At 53.3% G+C, this 20,141-nt stretch overlaps 4 protein-coding genes across 4 annotated transcripts; 1 reads left to right on the forward strand and 3 right to left on the reverse strand.

The window, feature by feature from the left end:
- Positions 1 to 669: 669 nt before the first annotated feature.
- On the reverse strand, positions 670 to 10,578 carry LOC34621939. Its single transcript, XM_026338721.1, has 12 exons — positions 9,956 to 10,578; positions 9,089 to 9,583; positions 7,739 to 7,881; positions 6,944 to 7,571; positions 6,117 to 6,487; positions 5,337 to 5,819; positions 4,421 to 4,653; positions 3,533 to 3,780; positions 2,616 to 2,886; positions 1,701 to 2,201; positions 1,156 to 1,416; positions 670 to 1,014 (listed from the first exon to the last, which is right to left on the reverse strand). The coding sequence occupies exons 1-12, from the start codon at positions 10,435 to 10,437 to the stop codon at positions 670 to 672; spliced, it is 4,461 nt and encodes a 1,486-aa protein (XP_026194506.1). The 5' UTR covers positions 10,438 to 10,578.
- A 796-nt stretch (positions 10,579 to 11,374) lies between these two features.
- On the reverse strand, positions 11,375 to 12,648 carry LOC113147610. Its single transcript, XM_026338722.1, has 4 exons — positions 12,521 to 12,648; positions 12,049 to 12,116; positions 11,837 to 11,914; positions 11,375 to 11,634 (listed from the first exon to the last, which is right to left on the reverse strand). The coding sequence occupies exons 1-4, from the start codon at positions 12,646 to 12,648 to the stop codon at positions 11,375 to 11,377; spliced, it is 534 nt and encodes a 177-aa protein (XP_026194507.1).
- Positions 12,649 to 14,978: 2,330 nt separating this feature from the next.
- Positions 14,979 to 15,770, reverse strand: LOC34622602 (caltractin). Its single transcript, XM_022735757.1, has 2 exons — positions 15,486 to 15,770; positions 14,979 to 15,206 (listed from the first exon to the last, which is right to left on the reverse strand). The coding sequence occupies exons 1-2, from the start codon at positions 15,768 to 15,770 to the stop codon at positions 14,979 to 14,981; spliced, it is 513 nt and encodes a 170-aa protein (XP_022592244.1).
- A 966-nt stretch (positions 15,771 to 16,736) lies between these two features.
- LOC113147627 (cysteine-rich PDZ-binding protein-like) lies at positions 16,737 to 17,441 on the forward strand. The gene is made up of 4 exons (XM_026338766.1): positions 16,737 to 16,797; positions 16,920 to 16,977; positions 17,110 to 17,184; positions 17,363 to 17,441. The coding sequence occupies exons 1-4, from the start codon at positions 16,737 to 16,739 to the stop codon at positions 17,439 to 17,441; spliced, it is 273 nt and encodes a 90-aa protein (XP_026194551.1).
- The last annotated feature ends 2,700 nt before the right edge of the window (positions 17,442 to 20,141 follow it).

Consider the following 20,141-nt stretch of genomic DNA (forward strand, 5'->3'; position numbering starts at 1 on the left):
TGAATCCCGACGCATGCGACTTAGGAAGGCCTTTAATTGCTAAGGGGATGTCTACACGTAGGGTAACCTGTGCACCCATGCCCCCTCGAGGCTCCCTTTTCACGGATATCGCGATTGTGCCACACCCTCGTGTGCGTCGTGTGAAGCCTATCCGACGCCTGTGCAGTTAGGGCCTTGTCTGTGCAAGCGCAGCGTGTATCCTGAAACTTGGGTTCCCCACTCCCCCCTGCCCCCTGGTGCCGCCTCTGCAGAATGCAGAGCGTAGAGGAGCCGTTACAGTGTGAGGCATTGAAGTAATCGCAGAAAAGGGGAGACTCGAGCAGTAACCGAAGGCTCCGAGCCATTTATAACCCAGAGAAAAAAAGGAAGCGATGGGCTGAACGGGCAGCTAGAGCTCCGACCTCCTCCGCCCCTAACAGGAGGAGGCTTTAGAAAGGGGCCACAACGTGACTGCTGTACGGCTGTAGCAGCTAGCGGCGAAAGCGGCAGCAAACAGCGTAGTAGGCGCGCAGTGGTCGATGCGGTTGCGCAAGCCACGACCCTTTTTCCTGTCGCTCGCTAGCGAACAAGGAGCCAGCAGACGGGTAGTAGCGGGCACCTGGTGCCAACGAGCCTCTGAACTCGCTAGCTGACTGCTGGCTAGCTAGCAAGTGCCGCATGCTCCTTTTATTACAGAAGCGGGTAGAGACTCACGTCCGCCAGTCCCTGCCCAGGGGGGCTATCGAGAAGCTGCGATAAGAGGTCGAAAGCGTGCAGCGCTGCCGCCTTCGAAGAGAACTCTACCCATCTGCAGACGAATGTTTGCTTTAGTGGATCTGTCTCTAAAGGCATGCGCCGTCCTAAAAGCCACTTCCCTACTTTCGCCTTCTTGAGCACCTGCAGGGGTCCACGGTTGGGTTCTTGTTGCTGCCGTTGCTGCATCTGCTGTTGCTGCCGTTGCTGTATTTTCTGTTGCTGCCGTTGCCGCATCTGCTGAGTTGGACTGTCTGCGGCTTCGGCGTGCTCTGCTGCTGTCTGAGGAGTTTGCTGCTGAAAGGCAGGCAGCGTGGCGTCTCTCCTTGAGCGCAGAGGGGTGTGTTGCTCGACAGCCTCCTTTCTTAGAATGCTGCTGTAGCGCGTGCTGCTGAAGAGTGGGCCGTTCCCCTTGCCTCTCGCTGACGGCGCAGGAGGGGCGTCTCGAGGAGCTGCGCCTTTCTGCTCCTTGGAGGAAGGCGCCTTGAAGAGAGGCCCCTCGAAGATTTCGGAGGCTTCTTCCGACGTCTCCGAGTAATCAAACTCGAGGGCGTCTGTGTCTTCGTCCTCGTCTGAGTAGGTGCTGCTGCTGCTCGTGCTGCTGCTCCTGCTGCTGCTGCTGCTGCTGTAGCTGCTGCCGGAGATCGTGCTGTTTGCCGCCTTGGTCTGTGCCGTCGAATCTCCCTAAATTGCGACAAGGCGGGGGCAGCAGACGCTCACAAGAAAGCAATATCAGAGGAAAGCAATATCAGAGAAAAGCACCCTCCCTCCCTACCCTCCCCACCAACTGTTCGAGAGGCGCATTAATTAGGGGACTGCTCGGCAGCAGCAAGAGCCGCGACAGCGCTTGAGCCCTTTTTCGGCTTCCTCTCAAGCTGCTTTAGGACGACCGACTGCACCAAACGCGACTCTTCGACACAAAAAACAGCTGCCAACGGCACCAAAGCAAGTCGGCGACAGGAGCCTACGAGATCTGCTCTGTGTTTAAAGCCTTCCTTGACGTGTCTGCAGAGACCTTCATCGGGAGGCGGCTTGCCAGCCGCTCGAAAGTGCAGAATGGTGAGGAAGAAGGCCGAGTTGGTGGTGGGGTTGTTAGGCTCCCCGGAAAACGTCTGCACGATCTGAATTTGAGCCACATCCCCCCTGAAGCAGCTCCAGATGACGCGCTTGCCTTCGAGCAGCCCAAGCCTTCTCAGACCAACAGCCAAGCAAGTTTGAGGCTTTCGACGTCGGGAGTGGTGCTGCACGCGACTCAGCTTCTGCAGCCGCTGCTCGAGACGCTGCACGCGCTCTTCGCTTGCCAGCCGTGCCTCTCCCTCCCCGCGCTGCCGATAGACGGGGATGGCAAAGACAAGCTGCGGGGGCGGACTGCGGGCGGCACGAGGCACTGTGCTTTGCGCCGTAGCCAGAGAGAAACTGTAGCTCTCTGGACGCCAGCTGCCGATGCAGAAGACGCGGCGAGGGCGTACCTGAGGAACAAGGAGGCGAGACGGAGAGCGACGGAGAGCGACAGACATGTATGGATGGGTGGGCGGATGGCGCGGGAAAGGCACACGCGTCTCGGAGATCTGCCGCGCTTGAAAAAGCACGAGGAAGAACCTGCCTGCCAAGGGGGAAAAGGCCTACTCAACTCGCGGCGCCTCAAATAGACATACATGGATACGAGCAAACAAGTGTGCGCGAATGTGTACACATGCAAATAAATATACATAAAGATTAACGAATTTAAAAAGACGCATGCATGCACGCGCGTCCCAGCAGCAGCCGCAGAAAAGCGCTCCAACGGGCACGCATTGCCTCCAAGTAGCAGCAGCAGCGGAACCACCGCGACTACCACCACCGACCGCATGCAACAGACGCGTGCACGTGAAGCGAACGCTCACGGAATCGAGCATCGGAACGGCTTGTATTTGATTGAGAGCGCCGACGCAGGAGGAGGAGAGCAGCAGGAGAAGAGAAGAGGGAACGCCAAAGCACAGAGAGCCAAGGGCAGAGGCACTGCCAATTGCAAGCCCTTTTGCCCCTGCAAGAAATTTCTCCGAACGGCTGTTTGCTGCTTGCTGAAGCAAATGCAGCTGCGTTGCCTTGAAGGGTTTGCCGCAAAAGTTGGCAAGAGACAAGGCGAAGGTGAAGGCGAAGCCTTTGCCTCCAGATCTGCGACACCAGCGAGCAGGGAACCCCCCGGCAACACACGCAACACACACGCCAGTGAGACGTCGGTCGGCGCACTGCAGAGCAGACGACCTTCTTCGGCGGATCGCAAGCCGCTGGCAGCAACAGTGACACCCTTCCCTGCCTCCTTGCCTCCCTCTTTCCCGCCCTCAGCCCCCTGAAAAGGATCAGACATGCGAGCAGCTGAATAGCCTCAAAAAAGCCTCCAGAGAGGTGGCCTCGCCAGGCGGCAAAAAGGAGACAGAAGCATCAAACAAACGAGCAGCAGCACCGGTAGTCGTGCGTGCGTGCATGCGTGCACGCATGCACGACTACTCTTCTCAGAAAGAGCCTCTAGGTGCTGCAGCCGTAAGGAAGGGGTAAAAGGATGGGGAGGGGGGGAAGCAGAGCGCGAAAGCAACAAACAAACAAACGAGCATGCGCAGTGCCAGAGACTTTTCTCCCCCCTTCCCTGTCTCGCTCCCTCCTAGCCACTGTACCCCTCCTTTTCTCCCCCCTTCCCTGTCTCGCTCCCTCCTCCTTGCTTTCTGTCTGCCGCGCGGCGCCTCCTTCCCAGAGAGCACCTCCCCCAGCGCATCGAGGATATCAAACGACGCCTCTCCTTTCGTGCAAAAGCTCTCAGACTTACATAAGACCCTCCGCAATGCTTCCTGGCTGGTCAGTGACGCCGCCTTGCCCTCTCACATCCTGCATTACCGAATAGGCATCCGAATTCCTCGCAAATGCCTCAAAGCACTGGAACCAAGAGCCGAAAAAACGTCCAGAGGAGTCTAAAACCCCCGCCACAAAGGCAGCACCACAGCGAGCAAATCCCCTTCCGAAGGAGATAAAGGCGAATCCAGGAGTGCCCCACAAGGCCAAGCCTCGGCGAAACTCCTGCACGGCAAGGTACAGCAAGGCAAGCAAGCAAACACACGCAAACAAAAACACACGCATCAACAGACATACACATAAAAGGCACAAGAAGAAGGAGAAGATCAGACCGCCGCGATCCTGTGGGATACCGACTACACCCTATCCCCCTACAACGCCATAAATATATATATATATATATATATATATATATATATACATATTTATACATATTTATACATATATGTACATATTTATACATATATGTACACATATATACATTTATATACACATATATACATTTACATACACATATATACATTTACATACACATCTATACATTTACATACACATATATACATTTATGTACATTTATGTACCACACGTTCTCGAAGCGGCAGCAGTAGGCACCCCGTTTAAGACGCCGCTGCTTCTACTGTTCCCTCCACACAGACGTCTATCTGCTCCACCCCCCTCGCAGAGCTTTTCTCACGTAGAAACATCCTCGGGCCCCTGACTTCCAATGCTTGCACATGATGACGGGATTTCCGAGAAGATCGACAGCTCCCAAGAGCTGAAAGATCTGCTTGATAGCCTGCCCGATGTATTTTTGCAGGATATCCGAGACGAGACTCACAAGGGGTCCACACAGATTCTGGTGAACCTCGGATGCAAACACCAAATTCGCGTCGCTGATGTAGGGACTGGATTTCATGATCGCAAGAACGCCTCGAATCAGCTCGCTGTGGGGCTGCTCCTCTTCATCGGTTCCTTGTCGCTTGTTGCGGATGTTGATGACAAGCATCACACGTCCAACGTCAAGAACGCCGAGGTACACCTTTCCTACGCTGTCTCCACTCCCCCGCATCGACTCCGCCATCGCCCCCTCCACCGGCCCTGCGCAGTCTCCACATGCGAAGACAGCACTAACTGAAGCCTTGCAAGACGCAGGCAAAAGCCGTCATTAGGAAGCAGACAAGTCTCCTTGTCAGGTCGCTTTTCGCGCGCCTCTCCATCACCTCTGTCCACCAACCCCCCTAAGACACCCCGGCTCCCCCACCCCGCGCACTCCCCTTCTCCCCCCCTCCGCCGTAACAGACACAACTTTCATGCCCTCTCTCGCTGTTTCTCTATCTCTCTTTCTCCCTCCCTCTCTCTGCATCCCGAAGACCACGGCAAAAACATCTCCACGAGATTTTCTGCCAGTGCCAGCTCGCCTTCTCGGTACACACAGATCAATGATATATGTATATACATATGCATATGTGTATGTATCTATATTTGTATATCTATAATACATGCCCCGCTCTCTGCGCAAGCCCAAAGAACGCGCATGCATACACGCGGCAAGCGGCCTATCTCAAAGGCTGCATTCTTTCTTTCTTTCCTCCCTTCCTCCCATGCATGCACTGCATGAACTACAGGTAGCCTTTAAGCCCGCCTCGGCTGTCCCCCCCTTCTTCCCAGCCTTTTCTCTCTCTCCCTCTCTCTCTGACTCTCTCCCTCTCTCTCTCCCTCTCCCTCTCTGTCTGCCTCTCTCTCCCTCTCTTTCTCAAGCCTCCCTTGAAGAAAAGACACACCCAACATTGCTCTCCAACTCGGACTGTGCGGTTCTGTCTCGGAAGTTCGAACGTCTTTCACGCTTTGTTGCAGGAGATCAAGGTCGACCGTCCTCAAGAGATCGTCTAACAAGAGGAGAAGGGAGAACGCCAGCTGGAAATCCATGTTGACGGAGAGCGGCGCTAAGCGCAACACGCATTGTGGAATCACCGTAAGGCCCCTCCCGTCAACGGTGTTTCTTCTTTCCAGAATTAGCTGCCCCACGGCGTTTTCTTCCTCCAGTAGTTTCAAGCCTTCCGCTGCATCCTCCGAATGCAATCCCAGCGCTGCGTCAGCCTCCTGCACGGCGGGAAAGCAAGCGAAGGGGCCTTGTTTTTGCTTGTCTCTGGAGGAGACGCCCGAACGCGACGCCCTCCGACGCCGAATCTCCTCCCCCTCGGCAGCGCTTTGCTCCTCAGGATCTTCAGCGGAGCTTGCGGCTTCGCCTCCATCGACACCACCCCCTCGACGGATATGGGGAGACTTGAAATTCACTCTGCGATGCCTCATAGAGCTCCCATACCACGAGCGAGGCGTCCTTCCCTCCACAGCCTCGCCACGCGGCTGGCTGTGGAGGGAAGGACGCTGAGGAGCCGTCGTCATCGCCGCTGCTGCTGCTGCACTTTCCGGGAGCGAAAGTCTGCGCTGATGCTGGTGGTGTTGCTGGTGTTGCTGACCGTGTTGATGATGTTGCTGATGGTGCTGCTGCTGCTGCTGACGGTGCTGATGTTGCTGCTGACGGTGTTGGTGCTGCTGCTGACGGTGCTGAGAAGCAGCGTCTTTCGAGAAAACACCCTTCGAACTGACGTCTGCTGCGCGGGCGTCTGTAATGGGACGGAGCATGGTCGGATAATACGCCATGGGAGCATGATTATCCACCTGAACCCATCCGACGCTGAGCCGCAGCTTCTCCCCCTCCTGCGTAGACTTGAAGGAGAGCTGCAGCAGCTCCACGGAGGCGTAGAGAATCTCCGCGGGTTTGCTGTCGATCAGCGACAAGCCAGCTCCCACGAGGACGAGGTTCACACTGAGATCCTGGCTGTACAAGGGGGGGTGCTCGCTCTCCTCCTCCTCGTCGCTTTCGCCCGCAGCATTGCTCTGTCCACCCCTCCTCTCCAGTAGCTCTCGGAAGCTGTCGTTCAGCCGTCCCCTCTTGGTGCGACGCTGCAAGAGGGCCCCCCCTCCCCCCAAGGCGAGCTGCTCCGGAGGCGCGCGTCTCTGCAAGCGCAAGCGCTCGTCGACGGCGAGCGTTCCCTGCTCCAAGGCACTCCCAGGCATCCCCCGACTCCTCCCTAACGCCTCTGGCGAGGGAGCAGGCGACCCCCCCCCCCCCGACGGGAACAAGCCAGGAGATGCAGACACCATCTGCCCTTTACAAGCATCTCCAGACACCACAGAAGTGCCCCCCCCAGGAATTCCACGGCGCAGTCCTCCAAAGGCGTTGCTGCTGCTGCAATGCAGGAAGGGGGCACCTCCTGCTCCTGCTCCTAATCCTGCTCCTACTCCTGCTCCTACTCCTGTTCCTCCCACCCCTATTCCTCGCACCCCTATTCCTCCTACCCCTCCTGCTCCCGAAGCAGAGGAGAGCAGTCCAGGAGGCAGAGAAGAAGGTGCCGCAGCTAGCGCCGAGGCGCCAGCAAGCCCAGAGACGGCGTCAGCTCTCGCAGACAGCAACGCGGGGGGGGAGAGGGGGCGCGAACGAGAAGCCGCTGTCTGGCGGGGACTGGACTGCCCAAGACTCGCATCAGCAAGTCGCTGCCTTTCGCCTTGTTGCGGCACGGCAGACACTGCACAGTCTGACGGCAAGGGAGCGCGGCAGGGCAGAGGCGGCCTGTGTCTGTCCAACGGCTGCAAGCCTTCGTGCAAGACTCCCCTTGTCACCGCACACGCCGTTGCTCTCGCTGGCGCGGCTGCAGTCGCTAGGGGGGGCGGTTCGGCTGCCTCTGGAGCCGCGCGACTCGCCTCGAAGAATACCAAGTAGGTGCTTCCCTTGACGATCGGACGCCGCACGCAGACGACCACGCGCTCAACTGGCGAGGCGGGGGGCCCCCCAGGAAGGGGGCCCCCCGCGCTGCTCTGCAGCACCAAGCGGATCAAGCCTGGCTGCCCTTGAGAAGTCTTGAGACTGATAGTCTCCGCGTACTCCCGCCGAATGCGCCGCATCGTGGCGGCGTCTACTCTGCAGCTCGCCTCCTGCCCCACCCCCGCAGAGGCTCCTAAGCGATTCGCCGGGGGAGCTCGCAGGGGGGGGGGGGGTTGTACCCCCCCCCGTGCGACACTCCCTGCACGCCAGCCAAGCAAGTCTGGCTAGCACCCCACCCCGAAGCGCCTCCGTGGAGCATGCTCCCCGACTTCAGAACCTTAGAGGGCATCCCGTGTCGACTCCCGCTTCGCAGTCGCGACTGCAAATGAGAGAGTCTCCCAGACAGCCTATGGCCAGAGGGAGGGGGGCCCCCCGACGACATCCGCCACACCTCCAGTTTCTTCTCTTTCGTCGGATCGTAAAAGGCAAACGGCAGACCATACCTGCACCCACAAGGGAGGCACCCAATAATACCAGACCACGCAAACACTCACCTCCTCTCTACCAACACAACGCTACACACTCAAAATACACACCAAAACACCCCCAAATTAAATCCCGCCTAAGGACAAATGGCTAAGTAAGCCCCGTAGATATGTATGTATATGTATATGTATGTATGTATGCATATATATATATATATATATATATATGTATATGTATATGTATATATGTATGTATATATGTATGTATATATGTATATATATATGTATGTATATATGTATGTATATATATATATATGTATATATGTATATACGTATATATGTATATATGTATGTATATGTATATGTATATGCATATATATATATATATGTATATACATATACATATACATATATATGCATATGTATATGTATAGATGTATGTATATATATATGTATATATGTATATATATATGTATATATGTATGTATATATGTATATATGTATGTATATATATGTGTATATTTATATGTATGTATATATATATGTATATATGTATGTATATATGTATGTATATATATATGTACATATATGCATATACGCACACCCCTCCTTACTCCACAATAAAGACTCCCACCTGGGCGCATGACGTTATCACTGCACACACGGCCAGGAGGCGTAGATGGACACATATATACATACATATATATATATATATGTATATGCATACATAAAGATATATCCAGTGTACATGAATATATATAAATCCATGGAGCATATGTCTATATACATATTTGTGTACAGTTACATGTAAACATATATCTTCATATATATCTACATATCCAAACATATATATTTAGATGTGTATAAATATGCTCGCCCATACAAAGACACGTATAGATATGCATCTGTGGATATATCGAGAGATCATTGTACGCATCTATGCGTACAAATATTTAAAAAGCTACACAGTATATAGATATACACGTGTATATGTATATGTATGTGCATACACTCGTAGAGAAGAAATGAAAAAGAAGCCTCATCCTGAACTAGAATCGTCGCTCTTTCTCTCTCTCTTTCTTTCTCTTTCTCTCTCTCTCTCTCTCTCTCTCTCTCTCTATATATATATATATATATATATATATATATATATCTGTGTATATCTAGATAACCGTCTTGCATTGGATCTGGGCGTAAGAAGAAAAGACGCTTGTTTGCGCCTTACCTTCCTAGGAATTCGTAGCTTTTCTTGAGGTGCTGCCGCGGAACCGGAAGGACAGGTTCGTAGGCAGAGACTCCATGCTGCCCAACAAAGAGGACGAAGGAGGTTTTGTTGACAAGAACGTAGTCTGGGATGGAGGGTTCTCTCAGACGGACGAATTTCGAGCCCGCGTACAAGCAGACTTCCACTTCTGTCAGACAGAAGGAACTGCTGCTGCCGCTGTTGCAGTTGCCGACAGCGTTAGAAGCGCTGGGGCGGAAAACCAAAGACCGTCCACAGAAAGCCTCCGAGGGAGGCTCCCCCGTCGTTCCCGCTGCCGTTTGCGTCGCTGGCTGCGTCTCGTGCTGATGCCGCACCTGCACAAGTCGCGCGCTGTCAATCTCTATAGGGCCCGACCAGACAGCTCCTGCTTTTCCCTCCCCCCCTGCAGCAGCGTCTTCCGCCGTCTGCGACGTGTTGCCAGAGCCTGAGCAGTTCGAGCCCTTCCTGCAAGCTTCCCTGCAAGCGTCTTCCGCAGCAGCACGCTGTGACTCAGCAGACAGCAGCTCGATCTCTCCGGGAGAGCCTTGCAAGAGTGGACACCTCAGCTGCGCTGCTCCCGGAAGGCTGGCGACAGCAGCCCCCTCGCCTGCTCCCACGAGCGCTCCCTTCGCGAGATATTGCTGCTGCTGCTGCTGCAGGGGAGACGGCACTTGCTGGAGGCTCTGCAAGGCTCGGCTGCCGCCTCTCTGAGAGCTCTCTGCGCCTCCAAAGTAACGTCCAGACACCTCAGAGGTCTCGCTGTGCTGTTGCTGCACCGACTGCTGCGTTGTCTGCGTCGAAGGCTGTTGCATCTCTTGCTGCTGCTGCAAGAAGTACGGAGTCAGCTGCTTGGAAACGGAGGGGGGCAGTTCTGGCTCGCCAGTTTCCCAGGAGAGATCAGCGCGAGCATCCCTTCGAACAAGCCCTTTCTGAGGAACGGCCGTCAGCACAATGGAGACGGGCTTTTTGCCTTGCGGATGGAATTCCATGAGGCTCCCTGGCTCGAGCAGGTGGCAGCGAGCCTCTTGGCTCCCCCCCGCTTCGCAGAACCACAGAGCCTTGGACGTCTCGTTCGAGACAACGTAGGCTGGCAGAATCTCCACGACTGTCGTTCGCGAGAAGGGAGCCGGCGCTATGCCCATGGAGAGCGAGTAGTGCAGCAGAGGATTGACTTCAGTCCTCTCCACGAGGATCTGATACGTCCCCATGTCACTCAGCAGAAACTCCCCAGACCACGCAGTTGAGTCGCTGCTTGCACCGAAGGCAGCGCCGAGACACCGCCGCAGGCTCGACGGCTCCTCCCGCGCATACATCTCAAAATCCTTCACCATAAAAAACTGAGAAGACGGAACGCCCACCGACAAACGAGAGGCCCCAAAGTCATGCGACAACACAACTCGCTGAAAAGGAGGAAGCGACTGCAGACTCCCATTGCCGTGACGTCGAAGCAACAATACGTATCCCGTTCGATTTACAACCTAAAACACATCCAACGCAAAAACACGCACATATACATATACATATATATGTATATGTATAGATGTATACATGTGCATATATCTATATGCATATATGTCTAATTACCAGCCTATTAGAACACTTTCTTTCGTTCTCTCTCTCTCTCTACCTCTAACTCCCTCTCTCTCTCTCTATTTCTCTCGCTTTCTCTGTTTCTCTCTCTCTATTTCTCTCGCTTTCTCTGTTTCTCTCTCTATCTCTAACTCCCTCTCTCTTTCTCTATTTCCCTCCGAATGACAGGCAAAAGCACTCTCGCAAGGAAGGCACGCGGAAAGCAGGCAACTGTCGTGGAGTAAAGGACTCTAAAAGACTTCTCCTTCCTTCCCTCCCTCCAGCCATCCAGTCCTTCCCTCCCCCGTGAGGCGCGTTTTAATCGCTTCCCCATGTCACCTGCCTTCCATGCCCGAGAACATATAGACATTTGAGAGAGAGAGAGAGAGCTGACGAGAAAGAGAAAGAAAGAGATAAAGAGAGAGAGAGAGGGAGAGAGAGAGAGAGAGAGAGAGAGAGAGAGAAAGAGAGAGAGAGAGAGAGAGAGAGAGAGAGAGAGAGAGAGATAGATAGAGACAGACAGACAGAGCGAGATAGAAAGAGATGCTCAAGTGTCAAATGTTATGACTTTAGAATTCAGACCAACCTTCGTCTTCCCCTCCTTTTGCGATTTGGGTGTCTCCTCGGCGTCTGTGCTGCTTCTGGCGAGGGCGTGGTGTAGCTTTTTGAGGCTTCGTGCGCTTGCAGCGATGGAACTGTTTATGCAAGAAGGATACTGCCCGTTGCCTCCTGCAGAGGTGTTGCAGCTGCTGGAGCGGCAGCTGCCTCAGCAGCAGCAGCAGCAGTTGCGGGAGACGTTTTTGGAGCACCTCCTGCTGCAAGGCCTTCTTCAGAATTCAGATATTGAGACGGAGCTGGCGTCGATTTATGTGGAAAGAGGTGGGGGGAAATTGAGGCTTTTTTTGAGTGTTTTTCGGTTGATCTCCTTGCGCTTGCTTTGCTCTCGTCCTCGGTTCGTGCTAGAAACTATCTGCCTTTTGAGTCGCCGCAAGAGGAAGGCCAAGACACTCAGATGCCTCAAGAAGCGTATGTGGGTGTCTGCGCGCTGCACATGCAGCTCTCGCAGCAGCGAGGCTTGCTCGAAAGGATGTTGCAGAAACCCAAGAGGGAGCAGAGATGGCGGGAGCAGCGATATCCTCAGCAGCAGCAACAGAAGAACGCCAGCAGCTGAGACGATTTTTGCATCAGCAGAGCACATACGATGTGCATGTTCTCCTAAAGAAGGTGCGATGTGGCGGCCTACAGCTCCCAAAGCCCTTGATATATATATATATATAAATGTATATATATATGTATATATATATATGTATATATATATATATATATATACATATATAAATTTCTTCTCCCCCCTCTCGCCACGCAGATGCTGCTAAAGCTTCCTGTCTGCAGGTGGATCTTGGGTGCTGCTGAGACGTTTGCAGATAGGGGGGAATGCTGACTTGATCGAGGAGAGGGCTCTTCTGCATGGGAAGGCTGGGGAGCACGAGTGAGACTTTGGATTAACACTTGCTGCTTAGCATTTGTCGAGTCGCAAACGCTTGCTGATAGATCTGCTTGGCTGGTAGGAGGCTGCCTATTCTTGAGGCTTCCCCCCTTTAAAAAAGCCGCCTTTATGAATGTCTGACACCTGCTCTGGGCGCAGCATGGCCTTGCTTTGCTTTGTGAAGAAAAAGAGAGACGTTGCAGCCGCAGAAGCCTACTGCGCTGCTGCTGAGCAGCAGCTACGGCCGCTGCTGCTCCAGCTGGATAAAACAGAATACGAGACGATGAAGCAGACAGGAGAGCTCTGGAAAGTTCCCATCGCACAGGCACAGAAGCTGCAGCAGCAGAAGCGAAAGGAGCAGCAGCAGGAGCAGCAGCAGCAGCAGCAACAGCAGCACGTCTACGGAGGTAGGATGGGGGGCAGGAAAAAGCAAACACTTTTTCGAAACGAGCATGTTCCTCAGATTTACACTCGACACCTTCTGCATGGATGCAAATAGCTGGTGACGCCATGATTTTCAGGAGGCCTTTCTAGAGCTGACGTGCGATCAACTAAATAAATAAATAAATAAATAAATAAATAAATATGTATATATATATGCGCTTCCAGGGCACGAGAGAAGCTGCGACTTACTGCTTTTGCTGCTCAAGGTATATAACCCCGAATCCCTCATCCCCCGAGCGCTTCGACTTATGTGCGTTTCCCTACATGTCATGGATTTTTGTTTTATTTAGGCTCTAAAGCTTGTAATATAGACGCTGCATGCGCCTCTCTGTAGGTCCTACTGGATTGTTGGCGCGAAGAGGCCGCCAACGCAGCAGTGGGAGCGGCAGCAGCAGCAGCAGCATCTCCGTCACCAGCAGCAGAAGGATCGGCAGAGGCAGACTTTTACTTGAAAAACGCACTGCTGTTGTTGCAACGCCATGCAGGGGCACCGTCTCTCACTCTGCGGTCTGTTCTCTCTCGCCTGCCTGGTGACTTATTGCTGCAGCAGTTGGCTCCCTTCTTAAAGGTGACGCTGCAGCGTCAGCAGGATGCAGCAGCCGCAGCAGCAGTGCAAGAAAAACTCTGCAGTGCGGAGTACCTCACAGTGTACAGACAGGCCGCCGACGAGAAGAGCAAGTGGATCGAGATTACGCAGGAAACGTAAAATGATCACGATATCTGCTCTTTCTCTCTCTCTATTTCTCTATTTCTAACACCCTCTCAAGAGCTCACTTTAAATAGCTGCTGCGTCTGCTCTTCATAAGGAACTCACGCTTTGTTTGCCTCTGTTGCACTCTGTACGTTTTTACTCTGCGTCATCCGTCTCTCTCTCTCTCTCTATCATCAGAAAGCCGCTGCACCTGCTTGTAAGTGCTCTCCTAGCGCTTCACTCACGGCGTGCTTGCTTGCGTCTCGTCTTGCTTGACGCGAAGTGCAATCGAACGACTGTTCAAATAGTGCATTGCCCCCTTCCTGAGTGCCTTGCGAATTCCAGGGCCTGCCCACAGTGCGCTCGGAGAATTGGCAGCCGTTCTTTTGCAGCATTACCTGACGGCAGATGCCTCCATGTACAGTGCAGCGAAGGAATGGAGTGTAAGTGGCTCTTCGAAGTCTTGAAGCTCTCGAGTTCGTGCCTCTCCACCACTGCACACACACCCCTTTGCGCCCTGTTGCCCCTATCGAAAGCAGTGGGAGTTTGCCGCCAGTCACACACAAACACACTGCACAAGAAAGCCTGTACGCTCATTTCTAGATTCAAAGCTTGAAACCTTTGGTGCTCCCCTCATGATGCGGCTGGTTCGCAGCCTTCACGGCGAATCCCTCCAACATGGACGCCTCTACTTCAGGGTAAGTTCGCGATTGCTTTTTTTCGCTTCTGGCGGATCCGACTAGCCAAAGCGAAAAACGCAGTCAGCCTCTCTGGCATTTCGGAGGGTGGAGGTGTTCCCCCCTTCCACTTCCTTGCCCAACGGTATTTTTTGGGGGGAGGAGAAGCGGGAGCCTCTCGATTTTGGAACCCTTAAATTGCACATTCATAGGGCCCTAGGTAGGCGATGCGCCTTACCCCGCTTTGAGTGAGACTTAGCGCGGGCGTCTTCAAGCGCATGTCAGCTAGCTAGCTCGTTATGAGAAACTTCCTGTGGAGCTGTCTCCCGCGAGTACTAGGGTTCTCGCAACGGTCGAGCTAGCGCGGCAGTCAGCTAGTTTTAGCTAATTCTGTGTAGTAAAAGAGGATCCGGCCTCCTCTACTGCCACGTCTGCGTCTAGCTAGGCGTGGCTAGCCAGCGTGAGCGATGCGCACACGCAGCAGTGGAGCCGTACAAAGTGGAGGGGGGCAGCCAACCACGCCAAGCAAAAAGTATTCTTTCCCTATTTAGTTGCCACTGCGCGAATCCGCGTCCTGCTCAAGAGCAGCGACGCTCTATCCACCAGAGCAACACACGAAGCGCAACAAATTTAAAACCTTCAGGAGTGTTCTCGTGAAGAAGGTTATGATCCCTCGCGCCGCTACTCCCCACGAACCCAGGAATGGGGTAGTCTAGAGCTAACGGCCCCTCCCCCAAAAGCCGTGCACCCTTTCAGCACGAAATTTGGGGTGTACGAAGCATGCCGTTCGTTCCCGCGGCGCTTAGCCCTTTGTTCATCCGTCCAAGAGCTTGCACCTGCCTGCAAAGCCAAAGCCGTCGCCACGATACTTTCATGTGGCCTGTTGGTTGATTTGCCGCGTTCTGTGCAACCCAACAGCCGCACTCTCTGACCGTTCTACGAAATCATCAACTCGCACTCTGATCGTGCCAGCCCCTTTAACGGGAGCTCGCTTCCTGCAGGAGTCTAAGGAAAGGCTTTTTTCGTCATGATGGCGTAAAAATCCTCGAAGGATATCTCGCCGTCACCATTCGAGTCTGCACGCTCCACCATTTCTCTCAGCTCCTCTTCGCTGAGACTCTCCCCCAGTTCACGTGCTACCCTCTTTAGGTTCTTTAGAGTAATGGACCCCGTTTTGTCATCGTCAAACAAATTGAAAATCTTTTGAATGCCCTCGCGACTCTCCTTGTCTCCCTGCAGCACGCACGAACAAAACAAACTCTTGCACAAAGCGGCATACCTTGGACCCTACTAACTACACCCGTGGAGAGCGAAGAAATCAACAGTCGCGAGCGACCACTTGAGGCAAGACTGGGAAATTTCGCTTCGAAAAAAAGCCGTCTGAGGAGCAAAGCTGTCGTTCCACTCGCAGCTTTGCAACTAACTCGCGCTCTTCAGCAATCCCCTTCCTCCGCCTTTCTCCTCCCCCCTTCCCCTGCCCCCTATCTCCTTCAATCTGCACGATGAGCTTACAAGTTTGGCAGTGATGGCATCGAGAAATTCTTCAAAGTCCACAGGCCCGCCACCATCCCGATCCAGCTCAGCAATCATTTGATACACAGTCGGATTCTTCGCTTCAAAGCCTAAGGATTGCATCGCAGCCTTAAGTTCCTTGGGGTCGACTGTGCCGCTGCCATCGGTGTCGAAGAGAGAGAAGGCTTCTCGAACCTCTTCGACCTCTTCCGCTGTCAACCCTGGACGCTCTACCCGACGGCGAGCCGCTGGGGAGGCGCCTCCACGGGTTCCGCCACGCTGCATCCTCACGCTGGGGCTTGAACAGCGACACCTGGTGAACAGACACCTCGAGAGAGGGAGGGGAAAGCGAGGAAAAGCGAGGGAGGAGAATGGGCAGGTTGAAGCAGAGGAGTACCAAGCGCGACCACGCCACTTTACGAAGCCTCGACGGATAGGAACTAAGAGAGAGCTCGAAAGCGACCCGTCGAGACTAGTGCCGTTGCTGTGTCACTCCCGTTGCCTGTTCACTGATGATGCTGCTGCTCTGACGACACCGTGTCGGCTGCCGCTACTAACTGAGGACGCACTTGGAGCGTTGCAATGAATGGCCCTTCGGAAGGCGAAGACTCGCGCCGTGCAAACGAATGACAATATAGAAGCCCTCCAATTTTGATAAAGAAATAAAGACACAAGAGGGGTTCACGAAAAGGCAGTCGCGAGGGGCCCTACAACCAGCAGCAGCACCGGTAAAATATTGAGTGCACCACCAGCCTCCACCGCTGGGGCCCTCTCGCTCACTCTAGTCTTCTTCCTGCATCGAAATTTTGTTGAATTGTTGAAAGCTTCTTCATGACCCGATCCTTTGGACGTCGAATTCTCCCTTTTTAGGCAGAAAGTCATCAGGCTTTGTTGTGTTTTAGGCGCACGGGGAACTCCAGCGGAAGCCTGGACCGAACATGCACCGCAGGCAAAGCGCCTTACGCCAAGCGCCTTACAGCATAGAGTCTACCACATTTAAGATTTTGGCTACTGCTTGAGGGACGAACGCTGAAAAGCCGCGCGCGTGGATCCGCTAACCATTTGTCTGCCTCTGCTCCCTAGGAAATCAAGAGCAACGCACGCTTCAGCATTTCGCCACCCCTCCCCCACTGCTTCGCCTGCTTGGCGCCACTGCTGTACGCTTCTGGCGTGGCCTGTATCTGGAGCTTTCGTGCTTCGACTTTCGAGTTCAGGGGTTTGGCATTTAGGCTGCTCTATTTGTCCTTCGCAATGCCATGCGAGAAATGCGAGGCAAAGCTCACCAGACTCGTGACGCCGGACGTTAAGGAAGGTAAGAGCATATGATGCGGGGATGATAAGAAAACTTGCCACGAAGAGCTGTGCCGCGGAATTTAGACGGTGGGGGCCCCCAGCGGCGGTGTCTTACACGCGGGGTTGCTGTGTGCAATTCAGGCTCAAAGCGTGCAGTCGGCGTCAACAAACTCATTGAAAAAACTACGAAAAAGGACAAGTGAGAGATGAGTGGCTTGGGGTTTCAAGTTTTTTGGCACCTTGTCTATGTGCAGCTTGGGACTAACAGGAGGAAAGGCTACAGAGCGGTAAACGTTTATGGCGGGGTCGGCGGTTTGGTGGCATTTCGCAGAGTTGTGATTGTTGGATCCAAGTGCAAGGTTTGCAGAACGGGACTTCACATGAAGGGGAAATACTGCGCGCCGTGGTAAGGATTCAGAGTCTTAGTGAGTGTTGGGTTTACGTTTGAGATTTGGAATTGAACTGGCCTTAGGTGTTCGCTTAATGCCTCCGATCTGCCGACTTGAATGCAACTATCGCGTAAGCGCGAGCCGCGGGACGGAGTGCTGAGTTCAGGTTGTGGATTTTGGGGCTTTTCTGTGCAGCGCTCACAAAAATGGCCGTTGTTGGATGTGTGGAAAACGAATTGTCGATGTTTCCAAGCATAACATGAGCCTCGTGTAACTTCAGCAACCTTACCGAAAGTCTTTACTCATGAATTTTTTGAACAAGCGCTCTCGATTTGGCATGCAGATTGTCTGTCGCGTAGAAGGAAGCGGAGCGCTCATGGGTTTAGCGGGTAGAGTTAGGCTTACAAGATAAACTGCGCCATTAGTCGAGTGTGGCTTTTCCACCGTTCCAGGGGACTAGCGTTTTCTATCGTGTTAGGCTTTTGATACTTGAAAAACCTTCAGCGCAGTTCAACTTTTTTGGGGTTGAGAATAAAGCAACCTGTATGCATCGTACGCGTGAGCCAACACGCGTTAAAGGAAGCGCGTTGCCACGTGCAATCTCTGCGGGCGAAGGCTAATACTTAGAGTCCCTCTTAACTGAACTTACAAACGGATTGCTCGACGTAATGGAATTACGTGATAGGGAGGTCTAGGCGCTTAACGCGCATCTGAGGTAGGGCGCCTCCTTTGCCGGTTGGAGGGCTTCAAGATAGACCGGACCGTCACAGGTAGATGTAGCACTGGGTGTGCACTGTTTCTACCTTCTTTAGCTTTGTGGAAGCAGCATAGAAACGAATAATTAGGAGAATAGGGAATAAAGATGCTTTACGCCATCATAAACAAAAAAGGCAAAGATGTGCGATTTGCTATTCAACTGAGGCTCAATTGGCTTCTCCCCGATATGCTGAGCAAAACCCACCTTAAGAGTTTCTACGGTTGTTGCTTGTCTTACGATACAGGCACAGCAGAAATCAGGCTTTCGAGAGCAAAGGCAACACCAAGACCCCACTTCTTGGATGTTGGGAATAGGGTTTCTAGGGTTGATAGACACTCCAGCAGAGCCGTCTGCAGCGGCGATTGGAGGAGGCCGAACTGCTAGGAACGCCAGTGGCTCTCACTGCTAAACCATCCTAAAGCCTACATTCCATACCTCCATTTCTATTGGAATGCGAAACTCCCACAGGAACTGTAAACTTGACGAGCTCGCATTTCCCCGCGATAGCGATCATGCTGCAGGAACTAAGTGCTGCTATTCAGGGATTTACCTCAAGGGTTTATCTACGAATGCAGGTCTAATTCAAGAACATGATGCACAAGCTAACCCCTATTTCCTATGCCTCTGCACCAGCATGTTGTTGGCGAAGCCCCCTGAGCAAGAGAGAGCCAGGGTGCTGCGTGTACCAGCAGCCCTAGACCCTAGAGCCTGGACGCTACCCGGCATTTTAAAGACACGCCGGGCGAACATCGCTTTTCGCTTGTTTTGTTGAATAGGAACAAGGGTTTAGGGCATGCTGCTCGAGGTTTGGATTCAGGAGGGTTTGGGGTGTCGAAGAATCCATGGGCCGGCACCGTCATCCAGAGCTGTTCCTATAGCTATTTACCCCGTGACACCCTGACCATCATGCCTTCAGCGCTGAACTTTAATCCCTAAAAGCGAAATGCCGGATCCGTAGGAAGGCAGCGAGATAGGAAGAACTCGGTTTGCTTCAAGGGTGCCCACTGGTGCAGCAGAACCAGCACCAGCACCAGCACGTGCAAGAGCAACGGCAGCGGCAACAGCCGTTGTAACAGAATCAGAACTCGAAATAGCAACAGAATTTGAAGTTATCTTCTCTTTGCTCCCACCAAAGCAAGAACGGCGGCAGCAGTCTATTCAGCACCCGAAGCAGCAGGCCTGAGCACCTGGACCATTCAAGTAGGCGCTGTATCTACAGCAGCGCCAGCCCCTTCCGAATGCGAAACAGCGAAGATCAGCAGCTGCTGCTGAAGCGGCGGCAGCAGCTGCGGCTCTCGAAAGATGACGAACGGCAAGGGGGGCTCAACCGCCTGCAGCCGGAGCAGCAGCAACACGTGGAGACCACAGACTCTCTTGCGATGGATATGCTCCCGTACAGACACTCACAGAGGTCGAAGCAGCAGCCGAAACAGCAGCAGCAGCAGCAAGGAACAGATGCAGGAGCAGGGGGGCCTCCATCTGCTCGCTTTCGCCCCTCTAATGCTCATGAGTGCTGTAGCAGGGGATGGGAACCCATAAAAGTAAGGATACGATGAAGGGTGTTGCTGTCTAAAAAGTGTTTCTGCGTGTCGAGCGCTAGTGTGTGTCGGAATTTTCACGGTACCCCTATCCTTCCGATTTTGACCCCCTTTCCCCCCTTCACCCTTCCGGCTGTTTTTGTGTGTGTGTGTGTTTAATCGGAGGATGGTATACCGATCCTTACGTTCTCGGCGATGCAGCCGCTTCATTGCACGCCTCAGATGTGCTTGCTGCTTCCGACATGGGGTTCTTTCGTTTGTCATGTTTTTTCGCCTCTTTTGGCATCCACTAGTGCGTGTGTTTGCTCTAGTGACCCTATTATTCGGCAACAACAACCGGTGCTGCTGTTGCTGCTTTGCAGGTTGTGGGCACGATACGCCCAGAGCGTCGCAGCGGTGCAGCTTCTTGCGTGTACAAGAACTGCTTGTTTGTGTTTGGCGGGTACGGTGGACTGTCACGGCTGGGAAACCTCTTCAAATTCGACTTTAGTGAGCTGTAACTCTCAGACAGAGTCCCCTAAAAGCCCCCCAAGGCCGAAGGGGGTGTGAACTGGATGGAAACTGTATCGTGCCTAAAATCTCTTCGGGCAAAAACGAGACTTTCTTTCTTGAAGCCGAAATGGGCTTCTGCTTGGCGCGATTCTACGGCTCTGCGCTGTAGCGGGTGGCATGTTTGTGT

Source organism: Cyclospora cayetanensis, unplaced genomic scaffold, assembly GCF_002999335.1.
Source record: "Cyclospora cayetanensis isolate NF1_C8 unplaced genomic scaffold, CcayRef3 CcayRef3_contig_3, whole genome shotgun sequence".
Taxonomy (NCBI): domain Eukaryota; phylum Apicomplexa; class Conoidasida; order Eucoccidiorida; family Eimeriidae; genus Cyclospora; species Cyclospora cayetanensis.

Excerpts from the sequence above, each read along its gene's own strand:
- LOC34621939 (XM_026338721.1), bottom strand. The coding sequence starts at position 10,437 with ATGGTGAAGGATTTTGAGATGTATGCGCGGGAGGAGCCGTCGAGCCTG. Across the intron at positions 9,584-9,955 it reads CTGCCCCCCTCCGTTTCCAA|GGAAGCTTGCAGGAAGGGCT; the intron begins GCAGCTGACTCC and ends AGACGCTTGCAG. Across the intron at positions 4,654-5,336 it reads GAGTTGGAGAGCAATGTTGG|GGCCGGTGGAGGGGGCGATG; the intron begins GTGTGTCTTTTC and ends GAGACTGCGCAG.
- LOC113147610 (XM_026338722.1), bottom strand. The coding sequence starts at position 12,648 with ATGCAGAAGGTGTCGAGTGTAAATCTGAGGAACATGCTCGTTTCGAAA. Across the intron at positions 11,915-12,048 it reads CCTGCAGACAGGAAGCTTTA|GCCGCCACATCGCACCTTCT; the intron begins GCAGCATCTGCG and ends TGGGAGCTGTAG. Across the intron at positions 11,635-11,836 it reads AAAAATCGTCTCAGCTGCTG|CACGAACCGAGGACGAGAGC; the intron begins GCGTTCTTCTGT and ends GATAGTTTCTAG.
- LOC34622602 (XM_022735757.1), bottom strand. The coding sequence starts at position 15,770 with ATGCAGCGTGGCGGAACCCGTGGAGGCGCCTCCCCAGCGGCTCGCCGT. Across the intron at positions 15,207-15,485 it reads ATGCCATCACTGCCAAACTT|GGAGACAAGGAGAGTCGCGA; the intron begins GTAAGCTCATCG and ends TGCGTGCTGCAG.
- LOC113147627 (XM_026338766.1), top strand. The coding sequence starts at position 16,737 with ATGCCATGCGAGAAATGCGAGGCAAAGCTCACCAGACTCGTGACGCCG. Across the intron at positions 16,798-16,919 it reads GACGCCGGACGTTAAGGAAG|GCTCAAAGCGTGCAGTCGGC; the intron begins GTAAGAGCATAT and ends TGTGCAATTCAG. Across the intron at positions 17,185-17,362 it reads GGGAAATACTGCGCGCCGTG|CGCTCACAAAAATGGCCGTT; the intron begins GTAAGGATTCAG and ends TTTTCTGTGCAG.